This window comes from Bubalus bubalis, chromosome 5 (assembly GCF_019923935.1).
Source record: "Bubalus bubalis isolate 160015118507 breed Murrah chromosome 5, NDDB_SH_1, whole genome shotgun sequence".
NCBI lineage: Eukaryota > Metazoa > Chordata > Mammalia > Artiodactyla > Bovidae > Bubalus > Bubalus bubalis.
In genome coordinates this window covers 117,056,375-117,083,126 of record NC_059161.1, presented here as the reverse complement: position 1 = coordinate 117,083,126, position 26,752 = coordinate 117,056,375, and the positions used below count along the sequence as shown (strand labels likewise).

Genomic DNA, 26,752 nt, shown 5'->3' with positions numbered 1-26,752 from the left:
GCAGTGTCTACCACAGCTAGGCCAAGTAAGCTTGGGTTGTATCCTAGTGGTAATAAGGAGTCTACCTTAAATGGAATGAAAAAATATTTTCAGATATTTTATGAAATTTTGATATTGGTCAACTTCATAGGGGGTTGGCTGGGGAGAGACAGTCCAAAAGCCAGTTATAGTACAGTTGTCTTTGTGTGAAAGAAGATACTTGAAGTCATACTGTAAAGAAAATGGGTATGAAGAAACTTTGTAAAGGAAGAATCATTACTACCTGATGTTAATGAATATGTGGTTTGAGGAATAAGAAAGTCAGGGTTCGTGGATGACTAGAAAAAGAGATAACGTTATTGTCATTATAAGTCACAGTTTTTTACATTTTATTATCTCTAAATTCAGATATGCTTTACAATTAATAATCTTTACAATTACTTTTTCTTTCTTAATGGTGCAAAAAATAATGGTAATCATACACTTGATCAGTTCAGTTCAGTCGCTCAGTCGTGTCCGACTCTTGGTGACCCCATGAATCACAGCACACCAGGCCTCCCTATCCATCACCAACTCTCAGAGTTCACTCAGACTCATGTCCATCGAGTCGGAGATGCCATCCAGCCATCTCATCCTCTGTCATCCCCTTTTCTTCCTGACCCCAATCCCTCCCAGCATCAGAGTCTTTTCCAATGAGTCAACTTTTCGCATGCACTTGATAAGAATCTGTTAAATACCCTAACTACTGTGAAAGTCATTGGGAGGAGGTAGAAGCCCAGTTTTAAGAGTTAACTCAGCAAGGTCAATTCTTTGTGAACTGTGCTTGGGTGATGACCAGGCAACATGCCTCAGAGCCCTTGAGGTCAGGACTGGAGGTGACCACTTTAGCACTTTTAGCAGGGACACATTGATTCTCAACAGGAAAATGTGTTTGCAAGAGCCAGAACCAGAGAACTGCTCCTTGAGAAGTAATCTATATTCAGGGAGAGAAGGAAAGCCAACGGAGATGAGTGAAGAGGATTTCTCCAAGGTTGGAGAACCGTGAAGGCCGTGTTGACATTGTTAAGTTCTTAGATTCTGATGCACTACATGAGTTTCCCAGGGTTGCCACACCAGCCACCGCAGACTTCAAACGGCAGAATTGTATTCTCTCGCAGTTCAGAAGGCAGAAATCTGAACTTAAGGTGCTGGCAGGTCTGTAGGGAAGGATCTTTCTTTGCTCCTTTCTAGCTGCTGACAGTCACTAACACTCCTAATGGGCTCAGAGTTTAGCTGTATCTCTCTACTTTCTGCCTTCATCCTTCTGGGCCTTCCTCCAGATCTCCCTCCTCAGGACACCAGTCATTGGATTATGGCCCACCCTACTACAGTATGATCTCTTCTAACTTGTATATTAGTTAGGTATGAAACCACCTCACAAAACTGTAGGAGAATGGATATTGTTTGCAACTAGCATTGTCTACCACAGCTAGGTAGAGGTGACCATATACTCTGTTGTTGTTTAGTCGCTAAGTTGTGTCCGACTCTTTGCAACCCCATGGACTGTAGCCCACCAGACTCCTCTGTGCATGGGATTCTCTAGGCAAGAATACTGGAGTGGGTTGCCATTTCCTTCACATACTCTAGGTAATGGTAATTACCTAGGTCTCTGCAGAGACCCTGTTTCCAAGTAAGAGTATATTTACTGGTGTTGGATGTTAGGGCTTGAGAATGCCTTGGGGATGGGGAAGAATGCAGTTCTTCCCACAATACCTATTAAAGATAATATTTCTAAAGTTGGGTCAAGATACTTTCGTACTTTCCAGACAACCACACGTTGAATAATGTATTTGATGGCAGGAGATCCTAGCTATGTGTCAATATAACCCGGTTTTTGTTAAATTACTGACATCTTTAATCTTGAAAACACCTTTGTACCTTCTAAATAGTGAACTAATAGGTAATTATTAATACTATTAATTATTTATCTGAGAACTTAGGAACCAAATACTAATATAACTGAACATCTTGCTGACTAGCTATGTGAAATAACCTTATTTTAATCACTCTCGAGTATACCTAATCAGTTCAGGCTTTGCCTTAATATACTATTAACACAATTAAACAGAGGAGTTAGGACCATAAGTACAATAAGCCTTTCCATTATCTGAGAATAATTTCCAGTATATACTATAACAAATGTAGATTCTATTACAAATCAGACATATGGAAGAACTCTGATCTGAATATATATAATCAAATAATCCAAATGAGCTGTCTTTTCTTTACCTTCAGAGCAAACTCACTAATTACTCTCAGCTACCCCTGTTAACTCCAAATGTATACACTAAACACCTTACAAAAAGTGAAATTCAGTGAAATTTGTTTAAGTGAGAAGGACTCTAAACTCTAAAATTTGCCATTAAAAGAGAAGTGATTGTTACGAGGATCAGTTAAGATATTGAGAAATAGTTGGACAGTTTCTTGGTAGCAGTAGTGAATAGATAAACTTGTTGAGGTGAGCAGTTAGAATGATGGAGGAATTTGCAACACTGAGCGTATATGCAGTATGGGGAAATGATTAAAAGTTGAGGACTTGGAGTCAGGCAGGTCTAGAATCTGCTCTCAGTTTCTGCCGCTTACCAGATGTGTGATTTGAACAAGTCACTGAGCCTCACTAGGTTTCCATAACCGTAAAGTAATGATAGTCTTAACTGTGTTGTATGTCAGTGCTCTCCAGCAAGACTGCCAGGAATACACCTGGAGTTGAACACATTGAGATGGTGGTTTGAATATCTGAAAATCCCTAACAATTAGCTAACTATACAGGATAAGTTAGTGTGCAGCAAGCTTGGGTCAACCCTGTGTCCACATAGAAGTAGTGTTCTAGTAGTGGGCATATTGAAAGTATAAGAACTGCTCACTGCAGCAGGAGTGAGGCAGTTTTGGTCCCTTAAAATGGACAGATTCTTTGAATGGAGTTAAACAGTTTCTGCAAGTCAGACTCAAGTGTCTCTGAAGAGAACCAACTGGCTATCATAATTGGGATGGTCCCAGGATTATGGTCTTTCTGACTGAATAGGTCTTGCTTTTAGGATTGTAATTGCAGCAGAAGCATGTTGATTTGAGGTCAGGGTCCATTTCTCTGTGGCTGAAGGCTGGAATATGATATATAATGTTGCCTATAAAAGGGAATCGACCTTCTGTGGTGCTTAAAAGAACAGTTACTAAATTTTTGTCAGCAGGGTCAGATGGAGGATAATAGATCCAACAATCTGTTAAACTCATATTAGTGACTGCGGTCTGGGGTGGGGGTACAAGAGGTTTTTTCTTAAGTGGCAGAAGAAGATCTTAGGAGGTCAGAAACAATAGGACGAAGGTGAAAGATCGTATTGGCTTTAATAGGAATGATTAGTAGTAAAGAGAAGAGTACTAAAGAGTCAGAAAATTAATCTGATTTTGCCATCTTGGGTAGGAGCTGTCCACTTTTGAGGTCATTATCTTCTGGAGAATTCCTTAGAGGGAATGGATGTACAGGAGTCAGAAGGATGTGATGTCTTTCAAGTTAGAAACTATGAATCCAATGAATGTCACCTCGAACTGTTACTGCTGAACCAGTGGTTAACAACCTATCAGTTCCTTTCTATAGATACCAGTGGAAAGTTTTCTCTGGTGGCATCTTTTCCAGAAGACCAAAACTCCAGACTTTAAATCATTCATCTTCTGTGTTTGTGATAAACCTGGAATATCATTGTAGTATTTAATTGTATCAGTTGGTAATCAGGTAGAACCCAAGATTTAAACCAAAATATCCACCTGAAAAAGGAATGTACTGTTAACTACATAAGGGGTCACCTTGTGGATCTTAGAGATGATTTATCTTATTGCCATCAAGACTCTTGGCAGTACTTAGGACTGTGGAAGTTTGAAGGTTTTTAAGTGCTTTGAGTTTGTGGATGATGGGGATGTTGGAGAATCTGTGTTTTTAAAAGGTCATGCTTATGGGGTTTTTTCAAAGCAACATCAGTGTAATGTGTGGTCCTATTACTTGAGAAATAGTTACTATTTCCTAGTCAGGAATACAGAATCTGCTCATTTTTCTTCTGCCATTACAGCATAGCTCTTTAGCATGAGGAAGCCTCAGTCTACCTTAAAAGTAAACAATAAACAAACTGATAGCTCATTTGAAGGTGTTTAAAAGTGTACCTCAGTGCTTTGTTCTTGTCTTTGTCTTAACCAAGGTTGTGTCATTGCCAGGAGGACCATACACCAGCAGCATCCATGGGGGTACCTCTTGAAGTCCCTGCTGCAGTGTTGGTACAGTGTTGATGTATCACAAATGAACGATCTTGTTCATGCCTAAAGCTCCCCACAAAATGGCTACTTCCAACTCCGAATTGTCCTTGGTGAAATTGAGTCAGCTGAGAGATAAGTGTAACGTGTTAGTTACAGAGAAAGCATGAAGGAAGCAGATGTTTGGCCAGAGAGAGATGCATTTTCAGATTGAGACACCTCATGAGAACTGTAGCAGTCCACAAGAATAATGCTTGTGTAATTTTTTATTTCCAGTTACAGAGGCCAGGGATCAGACAAAATCTGGTTCTGGGCATTTGAAACTAAGCAAACCAATTCTCGGGACACAAAGACAAACTTGAAGTCAGGTCCTTATAAGGTTTTTTTAAACATCTTTATTGAAGTACAACTTACATATCATAAAATTCACCCATTAAAAGTTTATACTATAGTGAGTTTTAGTATGTTCACAGAGTTGTATAGTCATCCCCCCATAAGAAACCCTGCAATCCCTCTCTCCAGGACCCACCCCTAGTCCCAGATAACTACTTATACACTGTCGGTATAGATTTGCCTGTTGTGGATATTTCCTATAAATGAGAGCAGCAATATGTAGTCTTTTCTGACTGACGTAAGTCATTTTACATTATATTTTCGATTCTTATATATGTCATACCTTATAAAGTTTTGAAATGTTTTTGCCAGTCAGCGGTCTTTTGGACCTCAGCCTCCAGGGCCAGTTCATAGGGACTGATCTTATCTGTGTCTATCCTGTCATTACAGTGTATTCCTCTTGTAGATGGGAGTCAACACTTAATAGATTATAGGAGCAGGTGTTAGAAGGCCAGAAAATAGTTTCATCAGGGAACAGTGACAAGTCGAATTGGATAACCAATATATTCCCCAGACACCTTTTTCTAGAAAAACACAATAAACCCAATACTAAAGGACTTTAGTGAAATATTTGAGCTCAGTTCAGCATGAACTTACCTCCTAGCCAAAGGGCAGGTTGCACCTCAAAAGGAGTTTTAGATACACACTTTGTTATCGAGGTTTCCAATGCAAGGCAGTAAGAACTTCAGCCAGATGTCCATGAGCCCTGCATTTCTGCCAGTGCTCTGTTGCCAGAGACCACCAGGAGCCACCTATAATTCAGCAAGTTGAATTCAGTGCCCATTTGCAGTGCGGGAGATCACACACTGTAGGGGGGAGGGGGCGGTGGAGGGCTTCAGGGCTCTTCATAAGAACGTGTTAGAAAGGACCTAGAGGGTTTGGGCTTGTGTTATGTATTTGCAAGGAGGAGTCAAGGAAGTGAGGTTTGCTCAGGGACTGGTGGTGTCAGAAAGCACAGATGACTGACTGAGAATCTTAACAGAGATCTAGGAATGCCGACCAAAGTGAACCTAAAGCAGCAGGGACGTCCATTACTTTTGCAAGGGGAGGTTCAGTTTTTATGATTGCACAATAACCTTGTTTTTGTCTGTGCTTAAAAAAAGTTATGTGTTTGAGACCAGTGTGACAGGGTCTGATGTTGGTGTTCTGTGAGGTTGTTTTATGTCCAATAGAAAAACATGTCAGTGTCAAGCCAGTTCCTCTTTCACAAGTATGAAATAAGGTGTGTTTAACACATGTAGAGCAGTGGCTGGCATATGGTAAAAGCTCAGTAGTAAATGACCACTGTGATTATTTTTTACCACCAGAAGGGTTTTTTAAGTGTCTTAAGTACTTAAACAATGGTTAGCAAAAACAAGACTCATTTTGATGGAACAGCACTCCTTAATGGTAGAAGAGAGTAGATTCTCTCTTGATAAGATAGCCTTAACATATAAAGCTGGTAAGTCAGAATTCTTAATCCCCATACCACTGAGAGCAGAATTCTTATAGTTTAGAAAGGAAACTGTTTTAATAATTTAAGAAACATCACTTTTACCTCAACAAAGTAAGTGCTGTGTATCCTACTATTAAATCGGTTCAAGTAACATTCCAATTAATATGATTACTTGCATTGATGGGCAGAAACCATCATGTCAGGAAAAAAAAAATTTACAAGATTTATTTTTGTGTATAGTTGCATAACTGATACAACACTATGTGTTAAAATGCCCACAGTATGGATAGATTTCTAAAAGTCTGTTTTAACTCTTAATTTAGCTTGAAATGGTTTTTATTTTTAGCTTTTGGCACATTTAATGTGTCATGGACAAGAAGAGAGTGCCCTTTGTTTTACTTTCCATCCTTACTATCCATCAAGTTAGGGATCCAGAGGCCAAGGTTTAGATATTTTAGAATGTGGAAGTAGATTTGTTTTAAGAGAGACCATCTGTTAGGTATGTCTTGTTCTCCATTTTAGTTCTTTTTGACCAGCTTTTAAAGCAAACTCTTGGTAATACCAGAATCAATCCGAAGCACAGTAGGTTTTATTTCTACCTCACCATGACCCCACCCTCTCCTGAAGTAGCTTGCCTTGCCTGGTGGTCATATGTCAGTTAGGTCAGTCTTCGTGGCCTGCCCAAATCCACACCCCTAGGCTTTTTGGGTTTTTTGGCAAATCTTTACCTAAAAGCTTTAATGTTGCCTGCATTCTGAACAACTGCAGAATACTATAAAGTAGATTTGTGTGTGTGTCCCTGGTGACCAGGTCCAAATACCAAGACTTTTCCAGTTTTTATCTTAGGACAGATTGAAATGTTAGAGTTCCCTCTTCTTTAAAGGAAAAAGTGACAATGGGAAGAAATTGACAAGAGCTCTTTCTTAAACAAAATGCAGCATAATCTGGTCTTCCAACCCACATCTGGTTTAAAAACCAATGAGAAGGATCAGGAATAAGTTGGATAAGTAGGCATAGGGAAAAGGCATAAATGTCTTGACAGTAAGGGAAAGAGAAAAAGAAAAGGCATGCACTGAAATGCCAAACACAAACCAGTAAGGCAGAGATGGCATGGGGGCAGAAGGAATAGAGGTGCAGTCGGGGATTAATGTAAACACATAGGGTCTTGTCTCCTTTCAGAAGCCTCTGTCAGTGTTTTGGAACAAGGTGTAACAATTGGTGTTCTTGAGTCATCAAGAAACAAGAAAAAGTTATATTTAATGTTCTATATTTAAGAAGTCAAGGCAAAGTACAATTCTGGCACAAATTTTGTAGTGCAAATGATTTAATAAAGTTTGGATGCCTTATAAAGGGATTAGGTTAGTTTTTTAGGAGAATTTTACTTAAGTAGAAAGCGTATTCATTTCCTGATGTCACCTGGTTCAAGTGTTCCAAGAGGGAAAACTGAAGTGGTGCTGGATTCTAAATTTTCACTGGAAGGAAATTTAATCTTACATGTCTGTTAACAGATGATGTTTATTAAATGTTCACGTGTATGTGGTGTTGTACAAACTGTTACAGTTAGTACATTTTAGCTTTTGTTACAACACTGCCACCAGAAGAGTGTACAGCTGCAGAGGCTCCTTGGTTCAGTTGGGGCAGCACAGCTTTCTGCATATGGTAGAGACATCGACCAAGTTCAACACCTGATGAGAACTGGTGAGATTGTTTGGATCTACCCTCCCATTGAAAACAAAAATACTTTTTTTAAAGTCACCTTTTAAGGTATTTGAAAAGATGATCAGGGTTAATTTTAAGGAAGAGTCTGACCTGGAGAGGTAAGTACTCACCAGAGCACTAAAACCTGTTTTTCCCTAGACATTTGACAAAACACCAATGGGCTTTGGTTCATCAGCTTAAAGGTGAGGGAGACAGAGGTCAACCCAGAGCATATGGAAGCTGCAAAGTCTTAGAGAAGGCGCATGCATGAAGTAGGGGCCCCAGAGTTCACATACCACAAGGACTACACCTGCTCACCTTCCTTCAGGCTCCAGGGGAACTTTGGAGACCGCTACCTTGGCAAAGGGCTGCCTAAAAGATGAAAAGGGGAAAAAACGCACCCCTGAGAATGATGGATAGAATTCTTGCAGATTTCTGTCGTGCTTGTTCCTTGCAGGCTCAGGCCAAGGAATCTCAAAACAGTAAATTGGTTTAGATAATGCCTACCTTCCAGGAACCTCACAGAGGCAAACAAACCTTTTCTGGAAGAGGGCACATTCATCCTCCCCTCAGCAAGTCAGTCCTCTCCAGGGTGTTTTCAAGGGCAATAACCACTGTCAGAAACAACCAGCCAAAAGGAACCATGGTTAATCAAATATTTTGGCAGCAGGTTGAATTGAGCAGAAGAGAGAATTGTTGAATCAGAAGATAAATTAGAAGAAACCACCCAAGCGCTGCACAGACAAACTGTTAGGGTTCTCCAGAGAAACAAACCCAGTAGGACAGATAGGCAGAGGCGCATGCAGGGTGAGTCGGGAGCAGGGATTCGCTCACATGACACTGGAGGACTCGAGGTCCCAGAGTCCGCTGTCTTCTGGGTGGAGGCCAGGACAGCCGGAAGTGTAGTTCCAGCGCAAATCCTAAGGCCTGGGAACTGCAGGCCTGGCAGTGTCAGTCCCAGTTCAAGACCAAAGGCCTGAGAACCAGAAGCACTGATGTTCAAAAGCAGGAGACCACGGATGTCTCAGCTCAAGAGAGAGCAGTTTGCCCTTCTTTCACCTTTGTGTTCTGTTCAGCCCATCACCAGACTGGATAATACCCACCTGCATTGGTGAAGATGATTCTCCTTACTCAGTCTACCAAAATGCTAATCTTTCTGGAAACATGCTCACAGATACACCTGGAAGTGATATTTTACCTGCTCCCTGGTTACCCCATAGCCCAGTATGTTGACACATAAATTAACCATCAGAATACAGATGTAGAAGAGGGTAAGGCTTATGGATGGTACAAACGTAGGTATATTTAACTTCTTAATAACGTTAGAGACCAATGAAATGATCTCTTCAATGTGCTAAGGAAAATAAATGTGAATCTAGATGTCTGCACACAGTGAGAGTATCTTTGAAGAATGAAGGTGAAATGCATTCTCAAAGAAAAATGATTCAGAATATCATCACTAAAGAAATATTTAAGGATAGACTACAGGTAGATGTAAAGTGAACATGGAAGGTTTAATATACAAAAGAATAAAGAGCAAAGGTAAACATGAACAGATGTGGACAAACATTGCTTATATGAAAAAGTAGAGGCTTTATCCAAAAGAAGTAAAATGTCAGGCAGTAATTTGTAAATTGCAAAATGGGTGTATATGGGAAATGAAGTTAAAATTTCTAAGATCCTTCTATTGTTCAGGCGGAAGTAAAGTTTTCTTTCGATTTTGGTAAGTATGTGTCTAATTTCCAAAGCAACCAGTAAAGTCAATAGGAAAAGATTTTGTAATTTCAAAACTGATAGAAAGGGAGAAATGAAATAATTATTATCACTTACATTCAACAAGTTAATTCTAAAATGTATAAAGAAATGCAAAAATATTCAGGAAGCAAATGAACAAGGTAAGAGGATTTACTCAGCCTGACATCAAGATTATTCTAAAACTGCAGTAAGTACAGCGTGGCATTCATGCAAATATAGACCAGCAGATGGAACTAGTAGAGAACCTGGAAACAAACCCATGCATTTAGAGCTCTGCGGGGCAGAGAAGAAAAGACAGACTTTTCAGTAAGTGTGTTCTCTTCACAATATCAACTCCAGGTGTGTTCAAGAAAGATATACATGTCAAGGGCAAAATCTAAATCTTTCATAAAGTAATTTGAGATGGGAAAGGATTTTTAAAAACAAGCCCCCAAAGCCATAACCATAAAGGAAAAGACTGATCAATTAAGGTATAAATCTTTGCATCATCAAAAGAAACCATGAAAAGACAAGTCATGGAAGAGGGAGAAGTATATGTAACATCTTTCACTGATAGAGACTTTGTATCCAAAACATGAAAAGAACTTTTATAATGAAGAGGGCAACTCAGTAGCAAGACTTGAACAAGCATTTCATAGAAAGTTAAAATGTTAGTCACTCAGTTCATGTCTGACTCTTTGTGACCCGACGGACTAGCTCACTAGGCTCCTCGGTCCAAGGAATTCTCCAGGCAAGAATACTGGAGTGGGTTGCCATTTCCTTCTCCAGGGGATCTTCCTGACCTGGGGATTGAACCCCGGTCTCTGGATTGCAGGCAAACTCTTTACCAACTGAGCCACCAGGGAAGGGTTCAACAAATACATGAAGTTTAAAAAATACATATCCTATGGCCAAGCAAATCCATTCCTGATTTAGATACCATAGGAATAAAAACCATGCGTACGCGCACTGTTGTACAAGAATACTCACAACAGGGAATTCCCTGGTGGTCCAGTGGTTAGGACTCAATGCTTTTACTGTTAGGAGTGCTGGTTGAATCTCGGGTAAGGGAATATTCCGCAAGCCAAATGTCACAGCCAAAAAAATGAAGAAGCGTGAGGAGAAAAGGAAGCAAGTTATTACCGTGAAAGACAGGATGATGGTTGCTCTTGGAAAGAGGGGTTTGTGATCAGGGAAAGGTAATGGGGACTTTAAGGATGCTGCCAGTGTAGTGTGTTAGGGTTTGTGAGAATATTGTACACGTGTTCACCCTACAGCTGTCTTTTTAATTTTGTGTAAAAGGTATATGTACAAGTCAGCTGTGTGTCACCATAAAATGTCTTTAAAAACTAAACTTGTCAGTGATTCCTTAAATGTTACATTATTTTATTTTATGTCAGTTTTTGTTTCATTTATATTTGAATTTCTGTGCTCCTTTCTAAAATTAAATACTCAAAGAAATAATCCAAAGAATTTAAGTAGTAATATAAGAATCTGTTGTTTAACACATGATTTTTAAAATCACATGTAGATAATTTGTTCAAAGTCTTGGAGACAGAGCTTGCGATTGATATATCCTGGTTTGTTTATTTCACCAGAGTACTGACAGCTGTCCTCTTGTTCACAGGCTCAGTAGATGAAGGCATCACAGAAGGGTTGCCTACGCTTCAGGGCACTTCTAGCACCAGCGCTCACGTAGATGATGATGATCGGTTAGTACCAACACAGTAGGACGTTTTCTTGTAAGGGTTCCGCGTGTAATTGTGAATCCAAGCATTTTATCTAGGATTACATAAAAGTTTACTGAAACCTGACTTCTATATATTTTGTAATCATGAGGTAGCCAATAAATTAGACAAGGTTTTTCAGGTATTTCTTAAACTTCCCAGCTCCATTGCTTTAAATAGTATCTGTTTCAGGTGTTGGCAAACCTGTGGCCCACAGGCCAATTCTCCTACCACCTTTATTTGTAAATCAAATTTTATTGGGACACAACCATGCTGTGTCTGTGGATGGCAGAATTGAGTGGTTGAAATAGAGATCATGTAGTATGCAAAGCCAAAAATAATTGCACCTGTCCTGCGACCAAAACAGTTCACCAAACCCTTTTCCTTATACTCGTGATTCCCAGGTCATTGTCTTCACATTGACCCTTCCTGCTGATATCCTCACATAGATGTAGCAGGGCCATTTCAGACTTAAGACCAAGACAGTGCTCCACCTCCTCCCTCAGACCTGCTCTTCTAGTCTTCCTGTCTCAGTAAACTATGTCATCATCAAGCCCAGATTTCTTCAACAGCGTCTCTGTGAATTATACTTGATACTTTTCCCTCACACCCACCCCTGTATTTAATCCACAAGTCCTTTCCACTTTGCATCCAAAACATGTTCCTTGTCAATCCACTTTTCTTCCAGCTCTGCTGCAACCACCCCAGCCCAGGTCACCACCACCTTTTGCCTTGACTACTGCAGTAACCTTCAACTGGCCCCTGATTTCATGATCCCCTCTATTCCAGTCCTTCTCCATGTAGCAGCCAGAATTTTGTTTTTTACGTTAAGTCAGATTGTGTTGCTGTTCTAAGTAGCAAACTTTTTAAATTCTCCAGTAGTTCAGTTCAGTGTCCAGTCAGTTCAGTGTCCAGTCGCTCAGTCGTGTCTGACTGCGACCCCTTGGACTGCAGCATGCCAGGCGTTCCTGTCCACCACCAACTCCAGGAGTTTACTCAGACTCATGTCCATTGAGTCATTGATGCCATCCAACCATCTCATCCTCTGTCATCCCCTTCTCCTCTCGCCTTTAATCTTTCCCAGCATCAGGGTCTTTTCAAATGAGTCAGTTCTTCATATCAGGTGGCCAAAGTAATGGAGTTTCAGCTTCAACATCAGTCCTTCCAATGAATATTCAGGACTGATCTCCTTTAGGATGGACTGGTTTGATCTCCTTGCTGTCCAAGGGACTCTCTAGAGTCTTCTCCAACACCACAGTTCAAAAGCATCAATTCTTCTGCGCTCAGCTTTCTTTACAGTCCAACTTTCACGTCCATACGTGACTACTGGAAAAACCATAGCCTTGACTAGACGGACCTTTGTTGGCAAAGTAATGTCTGTGCTTTTTAATATGCTGTCTAGGTTGGTTATAACTTTCCTTCCAAGGAGCAAGCGTCTTTTAATTTCATGGCTGCAGTCACCATCTGCAGTGATTTTGGAGCCCAAAAAAATAAGGTCTGTCACTGTTCCCACTGTTGCCCCATCTGTTTGCCATGAAGTGATGGGACTGGATGCCATGATCTTAGTTTTCTGATTGTTGAGTTTCAAGCCAACTTTTTCACTCTCCTCCTCTTTGACTTTTCATCAAGAGGCTCTTTAGTTCTTCTTTGCTTTCTGCCGTAAGGGTGGTGTCATCTGCATATCTGAGGTTATTGATATTTCTCCTGGCAGTCTTGATTCCAGCTTGTTCTTTCAACCAGTCCAGCCTTTCTGATGATGTACTCTGCATATAAGTTAAATAAGCAGGGTGACAATATACAGCCTCGACGTACTCCTTTTCCTATTTGGAACCAGTCTGTTGTTCCATGTCTGGTTCTAACTGTTGCTTTTTGACCTGCATACAGATTTCTCAAGAGGCAGGTCAGGTGGTCTGGTATTCCCATCTCTTGAAGAATTTTTCACAGTTTGTTGTGATCCATACAGTCAAAGGCTTTGGCACAGTCAGTAAAGCAGAAGTAGATGTTTTTCTGGAACTCTCTTGCTTTTTTGATGATCCAACCAATGTTGGCAATTTGATCTCTGGTTTCTCTGCCTTTTCTAAATCCAGCTTGAACATCTGGAAGTTCATGGTTCACAAACGGTTGAAGCCTGGCTTGGAAAATTTTGCGCATTACTTTACTAGCTTGTGAGATGAGTGCAATTGTGCAGTAGTTTGAGCATTCTTTGGCATTGCCTTTCTTTGGGATTGAAATGAGTAGATTCTTAAATCTAAACTCCTCACCATGCCTTGAAAGCCGTACATGATGTGATTCTAGCCTGACGCCCTTCAGACCACACTCCTCACAGACCACGTTCCGGCCATGCTGACCTTCTTCAGTTCCTGGAGTAGTCCATTTTTGTTCTGGTTTGCAGGCCTGCCATTTTAAGGCCTTTCTTTTGCCTGAAATGCTTTCTTCCCTAATTTTTACTTTGCTCCTTCTTTCTTCATTCTTCAGATCACTGTCAGTTCTGAAGGTTTTTCCTGACTACCAGTCTAAAGTAAAACTGCACCAATCATTGTTGGGTCACTCAACTTTAATTCTCTGTTCTGATCATTTTTTTGTGTGCTTATTGTCTGTCTTTGACCACTGAATATAAAACTTCACTGCAGTAACTCCTCATCATTAGAGTCCAGGACAGACTTTAAGAAGTGTGTTTGTTGAAAACTCGAAGGATTCAAAGAATTCAAACATGATTTACTGTATTTGAGAAGATAACCTGGTAGAGCAGGTTGTGAACCAGAGTCCTTTGAGTAAGTTATTGAAGGTGTAAGCAAATGGAAATATGCCTCGCTAGCTTCCTTAATTTCAAACATGAATGGGGTTGTCTGTTCTGTACTAGATACTCTCTTGAGTGGTGGGGATATTGAAATGAAACGTTACCCTTGTCCTCAGGTCACGCCAACATTGGGGCCGGGAGAGAGGTTAAAAACAGACAAGTAAGCAGATAATCATGAGTGATCTGCAGAGGAGTCTATTGCTCTGCATAGGAGAGTACCTACCTAAATCACTGATGAATCAAGGAAGGCTTTCAGGAGGAGGAGGTTAACTTCTTGGCTACATCTCATAAAATGACTGGTGTGTTATCTAAGCAAAAAGGGTAGGCAGGTAGAGGAAATTAAATATATGAAAGCACAGCACTGAGAGAGAAGTGTTAAGGAGGAACTGCTTGGTAGGGGTATGTCTGGGGAATATGACAAGAAATGAGACTGGAAAAGTATATAGACCCAGATCATGAGGAGTCTTGTATGGCTTCATTCTAAAGATAGCAGGGAGCCATCACAGGACTGTTACCAAGAGACTGATTTAATCAGACCACTGTGAAAGGGGTGTGGGGCAAAATAGAAAGAGATAGCCATATATTGACCAGAGCCTGAATTGAAGCAGTAGTAGGAACAAAAAGATTATTAGATTAAGGATACCTAAAGTAAAATGGTTTATATGATCTTGGTCACATGTCTTTGCTTAACTTAGGATGTTGGACATTCTGGACAGTAACACTTTTTCTTATTATAAATGAAGCTTGTAATCTAACTTTTAAATTTATTTCCTTTTTTTCATTTAAACTTGTGCAGAACTGGTGATTGAACTTAAAAATCAGAGCCTGGTTGCCTTCTTTGGTCTGTTTTTTAGATTGGAAAATGTTCAGTATCCCTACCAACTCTACATTGCTCCTTCCACCAGCAGCACAGAACGGCCAAGTCCCAATGGTCCAGATAGACCTTTTCAGTGTCCAACGTGTGGGGTGCGATTCACCCGTATTCAGAACCTGAAGCAGCACATGCTGATCCACTCAGGTAATGCCATCGTTCCTCTTGTGGCATAAATGAACCCTCTAGAACATTTTATTTTTGAATTCCAGTTAAAAATAGTAAACAGATGCTTTTGAGTTAGGAAAAAGTATATCTCCGGGAAGTCTAGTGAGAACAGATAAATTCAGTTCTGTTGCTGATTTGTGACATTGTGAGAAAGATATTTGCTTAATACATTGGCCACAGGCATAAATAAGTCTTCTGATTGGAACTGGGGGCAAGTGTGATGTGCACATGACATACATGAAAAAGAGATCAGATACTTGTGTGTATATGTGAGGGAGGAAAGCACAAGTGCATTTGGTAAAGCAAATGGGGTTAAAAGGGCATATATTGGTGTTCTGTGTGCTATTCTAATTTTTCTTAAGTTTGTAATTCCAAATAAAAAGTGTTTTTAAAAATTAAATACAATAATTTTATTTTAATTGTGCAATGCTAAATTTCTCTGTGCCCTGAGAAGTTTCTCTGTGCCCTATTCAACCAGCCTTGCAGTATTATTTTAGCATAAAAAAGATTTTGGATAAATGATGTGTAGAACATACTTGAAACTTAAGTTCAGTGTCCACATAAAGGCAATAAAATTCTTATAGGTAGAACACTGGCCTCTGATAAGGAAGAAATCTTGGCTACTATTCTCAGCTGTTTAACTGTCTCACTTTCCTCTTCTTCAGATAGGTATAACAATCCTGTGCTAACACTAATTCCCTTTGACTTTGTTGAATCAACAGATTATGTTTTGAAGGTTTTTGAAATTTTTTTGCTGAAACTGTGATAATGAATTGGAAGAGACCATAAATGCGCTTTACATTTCATATATTAATTTCTATATATTTATGTCACTATTACATCAAGTACCCCAAAACTTAACCAAAGGTAGCTCTGTTACAATCACTAATTATGTTCAGAGATGTTAGAATTTTCTTTTTTCTTCTCATTTTTCTCTGAGATAGGAAATTAAGATTAGATAACTGATCAGTTTACACATTTTCTTGATAGAAACCTTACTACTTTAATGAAATGAAATAATAATAGGTGAAGAACTGGGGTCTGCTTAAATAAATACTCTTGTTAAATTGTATTTTGAAGTCTAAGAAGATTTGGAAGAATTCAAAAATCAAATGGAGTATTTATCAATTTGATTACCCCACCCCCACCCCATGGTGCCTTTCTTGCTTGCTTGCTTTTTCAAACACTAGTGACTTTTCAGGTGTTTTGTATTTTTTCTAAGATACTGAATTTGGGACTCGTTTCTGCTGATGATTTTTATCTTTTCAGATTATCTGTTGCTACAAAATTACAGTTCAGAAATTTGTGAAGTTTATGACATTTCCATTTATTTTGTTTTTAGATAATATTTTGTATCGCTTTATTTTATAGGAATTAAACCATTTCAGTGTGACCGCTGTGGGAAAAAGTTCACCAGGGCTTACTCGCTAAAGATGCATCGCCTAAAGCATGAAGGTAAACGCTGTTTCCGGTGCCAGATATGTAGTGCCACTTTCACTTCCTTCGGGGAATATAAACACCACATGAGGGTTTCCCGGCACATTATCCGCAAGCCTCGGATTTACGAGTGCAAAACATGTGGCGCCATGTTCACCAACTCTGGAAATTTAATCGTGCACCTGAGGAGTCTGAACCATGAAGCGTCAGAGCTAGCAAACTACTTCCAGAGCAGGTGAGGTGCACAACGAAAACCGAACCAGGGAAACTGCTTTCTAAACTCTCTCTTCCTGTTGTTAGGGCAGCCTGCTGTGTTTTGTTTTGTTTTTTTTAATCAGGTTGCCAGCTAATCAATCACATTCCTTAAAAATTCCCACTATCCAATAACACTCTGATCTCCTGATAAAATTTTGCTAATTCTACTAAGTATAAACAGTTTTAAATACTTTTATAGTTGGCATTAGAAATCTTTTCCTACAGAGATAGACCACTTGTTTTGGGTTTTGGGGGGTTTTTGTGGGGGGGCGGTTTGTTGTTGGCTTTTTTTTTTAATATAAGGTTAAAGTAATTCTGTAGTCGATTTTAAATAGACCTGACTGGAAAATTTACCATGTCAGATGATACTTGGTGACAGTGGATTACTTCTCATTCTTTGGATGTTGGTTAAATTCTTGACGACGACTCTTTTTTTTTTCCTTCTCTAAATAATGAGAGAAACTTCAGCAGCAACTATAATTGATAGTTTACATCAAATGAAGTTTTCCTCTTTTTCTTTCAGTTTAGAACTCCATACATTGAATATTAAAAATGTATGATAGAGTTAACCTTTCTGATTTATCGGGTAGCTGAGGATCGGGTTCTAGTTCTGGCTCTGCCGCTCCCTGCTGGTATGATTGAACATATCACTTCACAGATGAAGAAGCTTGAACTTAGAGAAGGATAATGTGTAAGCTTTAAAGATGATTGCCAAGGTCTCCTCTAGATATAAAATTCTGTTGTCTATTTTTAATACTTTATCAGAATTGTACATCTGTAGGAATCCTTAGTTTCTTATAAAATGAAATCAAATTTTACACCACCTTTATTTTTATAATCTTATTTTTCTATAAATTTTTTTCCTGCATTGATTTTGTTTTTCTCTTAAAGCCAGACATTTTGTCGAATGTAATCATTTCTGACTCTGAGTGTCTGGTTATTATATCACTAAACTTATATTATATACGACATATCAAAGTTTGTTCAAGACTAAAATCATGTCCCAGTTAACTGCACAGCCTGTTTTCTGTATCTTCCCTGTGCTGAGCCCTCTGTCCTCCACTCTTTAACATCTGAAGACTTTTATAACCGAGGACATCTTAAATTGCTTTGCAAATGAGCAGACTTTAATTTTTTTATTAATAGTGGAAAAATTATAAAATAACCTAAAGTATATTAGATATTGAAATTATAAAGTATAATGAACTTTTTTGTTCAACAGTAAAGATTTAAATAAAGCATCTAAGTAGTTTTTTACATTTTTCTATATAGTAGATTGTATATAAGATCATTTATGCATGAGGATTAGTTTAACTATATCCAAGAAGTAATAAAAAGCTAGGTTTATATACCTTATAATTAGTGTATAATCCAAGAAAGGTTACACATAAGTTATTCAAATGAACTTTGTTTAAATGAACATGCTATTTGCGTTTGTTTTGTGCGCAGAAACTCTTCTACATAGAAGGAGAAAGGCTGTTTAGGTGTCCACAGTGGCACTGAATGTGATCTGTCTCTCGTGATGGTAGGGAGAGTTGATATACTTGGGTTCTAATGGATGGTTTGGGCTCATATTTAGGAAAATTTAGAAGCTGAAAATTCCGGAGTTATAATCTTCATTCAAGAATTAGAGAATGAAAATTCCCAATCTTGTTTTACAAATCAGGTCTTTTTATTATGTCTTATTTATTCTTGGCTTGAAAATTAACTACCTGTTTCATCCTTTGCCTCTTACCTAGTGATTTCCTAGTACCGGACTACTTAAACCAGGAGCAAGAAGAGACCCTTGTTCAATATGATCTTGGAGAACACAGTTTTGAAAGCAACTCTTCTGTTCAAATGCCTGTAATTTCACAGGTCTCCTCGACCCAGAATTGTGAAAGCACTTTTCCCTTGGGGTCTCTTGGGCTGACAGAAAAGGAGGAAGAAATGCCAGAGCAGCCAAAGACCAGTGCTTGTGCCGAGGCAACCAGAGATGACCCCCCAAAATCAGAGCTGTCTTCTATAACTATTGAGTAATTTCATAGTTTGGCTTCATTTTTAATTTTTGGAAAGTGCCTGTGCTTGGTCTTGTACATTTGAATTTAATTTTTTAAGCAAAAAAAAAGGGTTTGGAAAAATCTCCCTTTTTACTTTGTAAGTCCTGCAACTGATGTTTTATTTTTCGTGACTGAGAGATTGCTTCTGTAAGTGCACAATAACATGGTGTTGAAATACAGTAGAAACCCTGAAACTTAAGGAGAGGAAGCAGTTGACGTCACACTTATATCAGTTTCCTCTTCCATCATCAGGAGTAGGCTAACAACATACCATTAGGTTGAGAAGAAATCAGATGATTACTGACCTTCCTGAAATGAAAGGGTACACCAGAAACATACTACTAAACAAATTTGGCAAATGGCCTGAATAGATGTTACTCCTATACACAGGACATTGTACAATCTTCTGTAAAGCCTGTTGTTTCTGGAAATATTATGGTGAGCTTTCTTAAAAATTATTAGGGTGTGTACTTCTGAAATTCCACGTATTCTTTTTTTTTTTTTTTTTTTTTAAGCTTTGTCATTATAATTTTTTATGGTGAAAGTTTGGTATTGGGATAGGTATTCCCTGTACCTTTATAATAGTACTCTCCAAATTATCTTTCTTCTATTGAAAGATGGCAGAGAGCCACGGTTGAGAAGAGTCAAGCTGTGCATGAAGAGACCAGGAATGGGGAATATAGTGTGTGAATCTCAGCTTCATAGGAACTCTTTCATACTGCTTTTCTGGTTAAAATCGTTGTTTACCTGGTCTTTGAATGTTAATGCCTGGCTAATGAGGTCATTGCCTAGATCAGTTTATTCTTACCCTGTCAACAGTACTTTCTTTTGCCTATACTTGGCGTGATCCCATAAAAAGGAAATATACTGGAGATGTTCTATATTTTATATATAGGTTTGTGTATTATTGAGGATGTTTTCATTCTGCTGTTTGGACAAAATAAAGAATTCTCTGTTAAGGCTATGTTCTTAACCCAACTAAGATTGTTTACAAAATACCATGTGACAGTGATATATTGTCCTTATTCCAAAATATTTTTAGACATTGCCAAATGTCATATTGAAAGCAGTTAGTATAGTTTTTACAGAATGTAAGCAATAATGTAGAAGAGAAGAGGCTATAAAATGATGATCTGTGACTCAGATCTATTTGGGGGAAAAAATTGTTAAGACTAAAGAAAAACTAAAAACCTTAAGGTAATGAATATTACCTCTTGCTGCTAAAAGAAAATGAAACTTCCTGGTTTATAGTTGAAATACATATGATACTTTAGACTGGAGTATATATTTTACCTGGTGCCGTTAAAGCATCGCTTACCTTGATCCTAAATTTCATGAGTCCATGAACAATGATCTTTTGAGTAACTTTTTTTTCTATGTATATACCCAGAGTTTAATCATTATGAAAACACCTGATTTAGATTAGAAAAAGAAAATACAGTTTCTTATTCAGAACACAAGATCTCAGTTTTGTCTGGGTGCTAGACCTCAATAAAAATTTTTTAAGTTATAGTGATTTGTTTCATTTTTTGATTGGCTCATTCTGTACCTTATCTCTTACAAATGTAAAGGAAGGGAAAGTGAACTCCTTGAAGTTTTTTTTAGGTTAATGTTCTTTTTGTTTTCATATTCTGCTGTTTTTAACTTGTTTCCAACTCCTTTTCTCACTCAAGAGCCTGTTGTTTCCTTTTTGCTCCCCAAATAGCTATAGTACCTTAAGGAAAATGAACACATACAGATTATGATCGCCCTCCATCATTTATGCTTCTTTATCAGTAGGTTGAATTACTTTTCTTCAGCAAGACTATATGATATTAATAGCGGTACTGCTGTGTCTCAACTGGAAAGGTCAGGAATTTTTATTTTTAATATTATATAGATTCTTTGGAAACTGTTAGGCCTACCAATAGATAAATCTCAAGGTTAATTTTAAAATCTTATATGGACAAGACAAGAGTAAGTGAAATTATCACCAGGAGTCATTGTTGCCCTCAATTCTAAGAGTTATTTTTTTTTAGAATAAGGAAGGAAGAAAAGGAAAGAAAATAGACTTGATGAGAAGATACATCAGAACTTGGAGATTGGTTGATTGAAAGTAATTTAGCATACCCCCTGTCCTGAGAATTTTGTACTGAGAGTCCTGCACAGTTTTGCCCGTTCTGAGGTGTTCTGTGTTCTCAGAATGTAGGATTACCATCACTGGCTATTTTTTCCCAGATGGAAACTTTAGACTTTCATTGGTAATTACAAATTATACAGATTTCCAAGTTTTATGAGACATTTGGACCTACTGTGAAAATGCTTATTGCTGGTTGTCTGTTCCCCACATCTTACCAATACAGGTAACTAATACTTAACATGTGATATAAACAAAGGCCTTTTTTTTCTATTTCAGTGAGGCTCTACATTTTTCTTGATACACAGTTTAAGGTTACTTAGCTTATGGGCCTGTTTTAAGAAACTAAGCTGCAAGAAAATAATTGTATATAATGTTACTTAGATTTATTTAAAATTCATCTAAGAGAAGGATGCATGGATGTATAATTTTTACCAGAATATATGGAGAAAAAATTACAAAGAGATGAAAACCTGTTACATTGTCTCATCATCAGAAATTACCAGTATAATTGAACATTAAAAAAATTCCAGTTTAGAATACCATAGCATAGCAAAGTAATTAACCTCCAATTAAAATAAATTTATATTTTAAAAAAATAATTAAAAGAATACCGTAGCTATCTTGCTTAAATTAGGCCCCATGAGGTAACTTTGTGATATTTAAAGGGCTTAAATTTTAGGATGCAAGATAAATTGCCTTTTTAAACCAAGGATTTTATATAATAAAAACATTTATTTTCATTTTAAAGCTACCAAATAGGTATGCTATACATACTTCACAGATGAGCAGAGATGTGTGCTCTGATACTGGGTGTTTCAGCACCTGCAGGCATCCTTTCCACTTTATAAGGCTGTGTTCTAACAGTGAAAGCACTTGGCATGTTAGTGATTGCGCTAATTCACAAACAAAAATTTAGTGCTCATTTTTTTTTTTTTAAGTTTTCAAGAAAGGGATGCAGATGGAGGTTATCACCCACAAATATATTTAAATGAGTGTTTCTTATTTTGAAAGTAATCCTTAAGTAATTAGCTATCTATTTCGTTACATTACCAGTTTTTTAAAGTTCTCAATTTCAGTGAGATAAAGTGTACTAAAATGTTTAAATAGCCTCATTTGTTCTTACATTCTGGCTTACAGAACTTTACATTCTGGTTCCTTGCTATGATACATGCCCTTAGGTTTTAAAAACAAACAAACAAAAAACCCTTCTGTTTTGTTAAAATATGTTACCAAGTGGAAAGAATTATCCAGCACATCTAATGTACTTACTGTTGGTAACTCTGTTACCTTCTGACTACTGAGCCAGCCTCTCCTGATGTATAAGTGGTTCCCTGGGAGCCTTTGGAAGCCGTATTAACTCTTTCAGTTTTATTTTACTTCTTACTAATTTTTATTCTCATACTTAATCTAAATAGAGGACATTTATCTAGTTCAGTGGCTTTTATTTTGAAGATTCTCAGATCACGGTTTGCTTTCTTTCAGCTTTGTAGCCCCTGAGAAATACATTACCTTATAATGGAATGGCAGTGTATGCTAGAATAACCACGTGGAGAGAATTACTACTTGATGAATGAACACTCCTAAAATTACAACTGGAAGGACTTTGAGATTTAAGGAATTGATGAAGAGAACTAGCAAAAATGTGAAGTCATAGCTTTGGAGTATACATCCTAGTGAGGGAGAGTAGTTTTCTAGTTATTAGTATTAATTGGGAGGGAAAAAAACGAGAAAAATTCACATCAGGAAGTGACCCAAAGTTGCTGAAAGATAGTAAATGCTGTTTTCAGTGTAAGTTATTGACAGAAGATGATTTAATTTAGATTTTGAGAGTTAATGAGAGAAGCATATATACAAACTTGATTTTCTGAATCAGAACAGAATGGTGGATGGGTGCTCAATTAGAGTAACCATGTCTATGCGGAATATTAAAGCTAAGCATACTCCTACAGGCATTAGGCGTAGATCATCCAAATTTAAGTTATTCTTCATTTTGTCTGTACCCATTTTTATCTTTGTGTCATTTTTGCCTGACAAAATGTTGGTGACATAGGGTATTTTTATTTGGAAAGTCCCCAGCAAGTCTAATTGCCAAAGCAATAATGGTTCACATTAACTATGAAGTGGAATTAATATCCAGGTTCAACTAAGGAGCGGACATCCTATGGCTATTTCATTTTTAGATTATAAACATGTTGAGATTTATTAATGGGGAATTAAGCCTATGTCAGATTATGGGATGACTCTTCGTGACATTATAGTTGTACTTTTCTTTAACTTCATACTCAACTAATACACTTAGATATTTATACTACATCATAGTGATTATATTTTTATGATAAAAAAGCAAAAGTTCCATATCTTTACCAATGGTCTCTGCAGAGATGTCAGGCAATGGTGGTGGTAGCATCTCAGTTTGACAGTATCTGAAAAATTAGACTGCCTTAAAATGTATATGCTACAGAGTTCACTCTGCATATGGTCCAGGCCAGTTCCAACTAACATCAAGGTTTTTATGTACATAATAGTTTACAAAGAATTTAAAGGTTTGGACTATTGGTTGAAAACAAAAACTTAAAAAAAAATTTTTTTTTAAACTTAAAATTTTTAAATTTCAGTTTGAAGTGCCTGGTTTATAAAAATCAGATTCTTTGATTATTGCCTTCCTCTTTTAAACTGACTTTTTGCTGATTAAACTAAAGCCCTAGGCGCAATCATGATGATTTATGGATAAAATTGCTGCTTGGTGGTGTGAGGGCCTGTCAAGATTTTATTAAATTGTCCTTGTTTTTCCAAATACCAGTCTAACCATATCCAAATTTCATCATTCAGGTAAGCAGGTTAAAAAATCATCCTGTGAATGAATGAATGTTCAGATTAGCAAAGTACATAGTCTGCTGAGGAAAGGTCAGTCTTCCCTAAATTAATTGTATTCATGGAGGTTGTGTTCAGTTAAAGATGGGCAGCCTTTCGTGCCGTTCCTAGAAACACCTGTTTTTTCTAGAAATACTTTTTTTTGTATTTTCTGTAAGAGCTTTCTCTTATTTCAACCATCAGTTTAATTTTTAAGTTGACAAATGCCATGTAAAGTCTCTCATACTGAGAGTGGTCCATTGAGTTATTGAAAGTCGCACTGCTGTTCATCTTTCAGGTACCTGAAGTGAATGCCATCAGCTGAATCAGGAGTAAGATTAGTCATTTTCTTCCTTACACAAAGTAATGGCTTCTTGTGCTTATATTTCAAGATATTTTTTAAAAAGACCACAGCCCCTTCTAGAGTACAATTTGATCTCAGTTCATGTCCCAATAATATGTTTGATGTTTCTCGTTGCTGGTGCCTCCTGTTGCATCAGATAGAGATTGCCTGCCTCTTTGTAGGGCACCCTTGTGGCACCTTATGTCCAGTTGGAAGATGGCATATGGCTTTGTTTTGTGCCTCTGCTATCTTCTCAAAAGCCATTTTATAAAAATCCTAGGTAGCCTATTTTAATATTTAAATATATATATATTTGTGAGAGATACTTTTAGAACAGACTTTTTTTTACTTTAAAATTCCTGTATTCCCATTTTTAAGAGTAAATTTAAACTTTCCAGGATTTGAACTTTTTCCACAGCAGCATAATGAAAAAGTCAATTTGAGATAATAGAATGTAATTCAGTGATAAAAGAGATTGATGTCTGGTTATAGGAAACAGAAGGGAAGGGAAAAAAAGTTGTTTTGATGTAACAAACGAATTTTTAATGAAAATGTTTTTGTTTTCTGTAATTTTGTATTTGCTGCTACAGTAGCTCAATATTTCACAGAGCTGACATAGATGTGGCTCCATTCAGAAACTGGAGCACTTTCTAGTACAACCAACTGAGGAGGAAGGTGTGTACCACGGTCTTCCAGAAAGGTGACTGGCGGCCCTGTTCAGCTGATGCACGCTTCAAAATGCGCCTGTAGCCCAGCATCAAGCAAGTGTGGGAGAAACGTTTATCTTGCTAGTTAATAGCATTATGATTCTTTTGGGGCCCTGGCATTTTGTGAAACCCTTGAGGGAGGGAAGGTGATGCTGGAGAAGAAATGTGAATTAAATTATGTAGAAGGATGTTTTCATGCTTCTGTCCTCTCCTAGAACCAGAACAGCTTTCATATCTGTGCCAGGCTCTAGTTCACCAGCTATGTATCCAGTCATCATCTCATTCACATTTGGCTTCACTTGGTGACAGTGGCCATAGCTAAGTTATTTGGCATGTTTGACTTTCAACAGTAACAAAAATGGTTTTGGATTTTATTTCCTAAAAATGTATACGATGTCGAAACTTTACATTTTATATACTAGTATCTGGCTATTAGTATTTTACAGGAACCATAGTTCTTGGTGACTACATATATATATATATATTTTTGTGACTTTTGTATACTAAGTGCCGTTTCAATGTTACAATCATTTTTAGAGTTATTGTAATCAATGTGAATATCATGTTTTTTCAAATCTGTTCTGAGCCTATAGTGTTTGCTTTGTGAATATATATGTGTATTGTATATATTCTGTATAGTTACATTGTACTGAAATATTAGCTTGTTTGATATAAGGAAAGTATGTATTGAGTACTTTTTGCTAGTTTGGTTGTTTAATCTTTTTTAAAAAGGTTTAATCTTTTTAAAAAGCAAAAACTTTAAACCGGCCTTTATTACATGGTCACAAATAAAGTTGCAGTTAGAAGGGATGGGCAGGGAAAAAGATAGTTTTGGGTGTCTTTGAATAGAAACAAGAGTAAGTTTTTAAGTTTTGTTTGGTTCCCTTCCCCCCTTCATTAAAATATCTTATTAATGCTTTATGGAGTAAAACTTCCTGCTGTTGTCATTTACTGTTGGCTGGAAGGAAGAATCGCTGCTGCTGCTGATTGAGGTCAAGTGCATAAGAAAAGTCATCAGAGTAATGCGTTTCTTAAGTAAGCATCCGTTGAGTGTGTACAGACCAGAGAGTGCTCTGTGAGGCAGCACATATCAGCTTCCTGGGCAGCTAAGAAAAGAGTTCATGAACACCATCCCTGAAATCAAAAGGACTATAAAGGAGGCTAATAGTGAAAGTCATCAGATCCCAGAGCGATTGAGCCAGGTATCTTGTCGGAGCTGCTTTCCTGAGTGCTGGGCTGCATTTTTCTGAGCCTGTGCATTATTGATTAGAGACCTGTTGGTGATACTTACATAATACCTTACAACCAAGGAGTAGAGATAGTACTTTCTGGGGAAAGCTGCTCGTCGCATAGGTGAGGAGCCTGTGCAAGCCCTGAAGGAAGACCTTCCTAATTTATAGGTTCCTCTTGCTATGGATTTTGACAGTGAGTGGTCTGCAGAGTGAGAGTAACAGGCAGGGGAAATGTTCACTGACCCCAAGTACCAGGATCACTTCAGTTCTGGGAGGAAATGGGTAAATTTTTAAGAAGCATTTTCTGTCATTCAGTGAGTGTGTTGAATATTTTTAACAACAGTTTACCAGACTACTCAAGGTCAGCAAACTGCTGGGATCCTCAGTAGCCCCAGCCAAGGGTGATCTCTACAAACGCAGAAGGCAGCATCCATAGAATCATGCCCTATAGTTTATTAAAGACCAGAAATATTGCTTCTGGAGAATGATCCTTAGTGTGATAACCGAAGGTGTGTGTATCCTTGGCACGTAGCACAGGGATTGATAGCTGCTTTTCTGAACAGAATGTTCTAAGTACTAACCCTGAGAGATCTGCAGACATACTGAGTTTCAGTGGGCTATACTTGCCCATAAACATCAAATCCCAAAGTGATAATTCCCTTTCCACATGGGTAAACTTTTATACAGATGGGAAAA

The 26,752-nt window shown here is 37.8% G+C and overlaps 1 protein-coding gene across 4 annotated transcripts in view; it reads left to right on the top strand.

The window, feature by feature from the left end:
- Positions 1 to 25,745, top strand: part of ZBTB44 (zinc finger and BTB domain containing 44) — a 57,994-nt gene extending 32,249 nt beyond the window's left edge. Inside the window, exons 3-6 of one of the 4 annotated variants that reach the window (XM_006061685.4) lie at positions 11,139 to 11,223; positions 14,944 to 15,053; positions 16,446 to 16,746; positions 18,506 to 25,745. In XM_006061685.4, coding sequence (XP_006061747.1) covers positions 11,139 to 11,223; positions 14,944 to 15,053; positions 16,446 to 16,746; positions 18,506 to 18,785 — 776 coding nt within the window. In that variant the 3' untranslated portion in view covers positions 18,786 to 25,745. Of the gene's footprint in view, positions 1 to 11,138; positions 11,224 to 14,889; positions 15,054 to 16,445; positions 16,747 to 18,505 lie in introns of all 4 variants that reach the window. The other 3 variants (XM_025286426.3, XM_006061684.4, XM_006061686.3) reach the window with 3 other exon arrangements.
- The last annotated feature ends 1,007 nt before the right edge of the window (positions 25,746 to 26,752 follow it).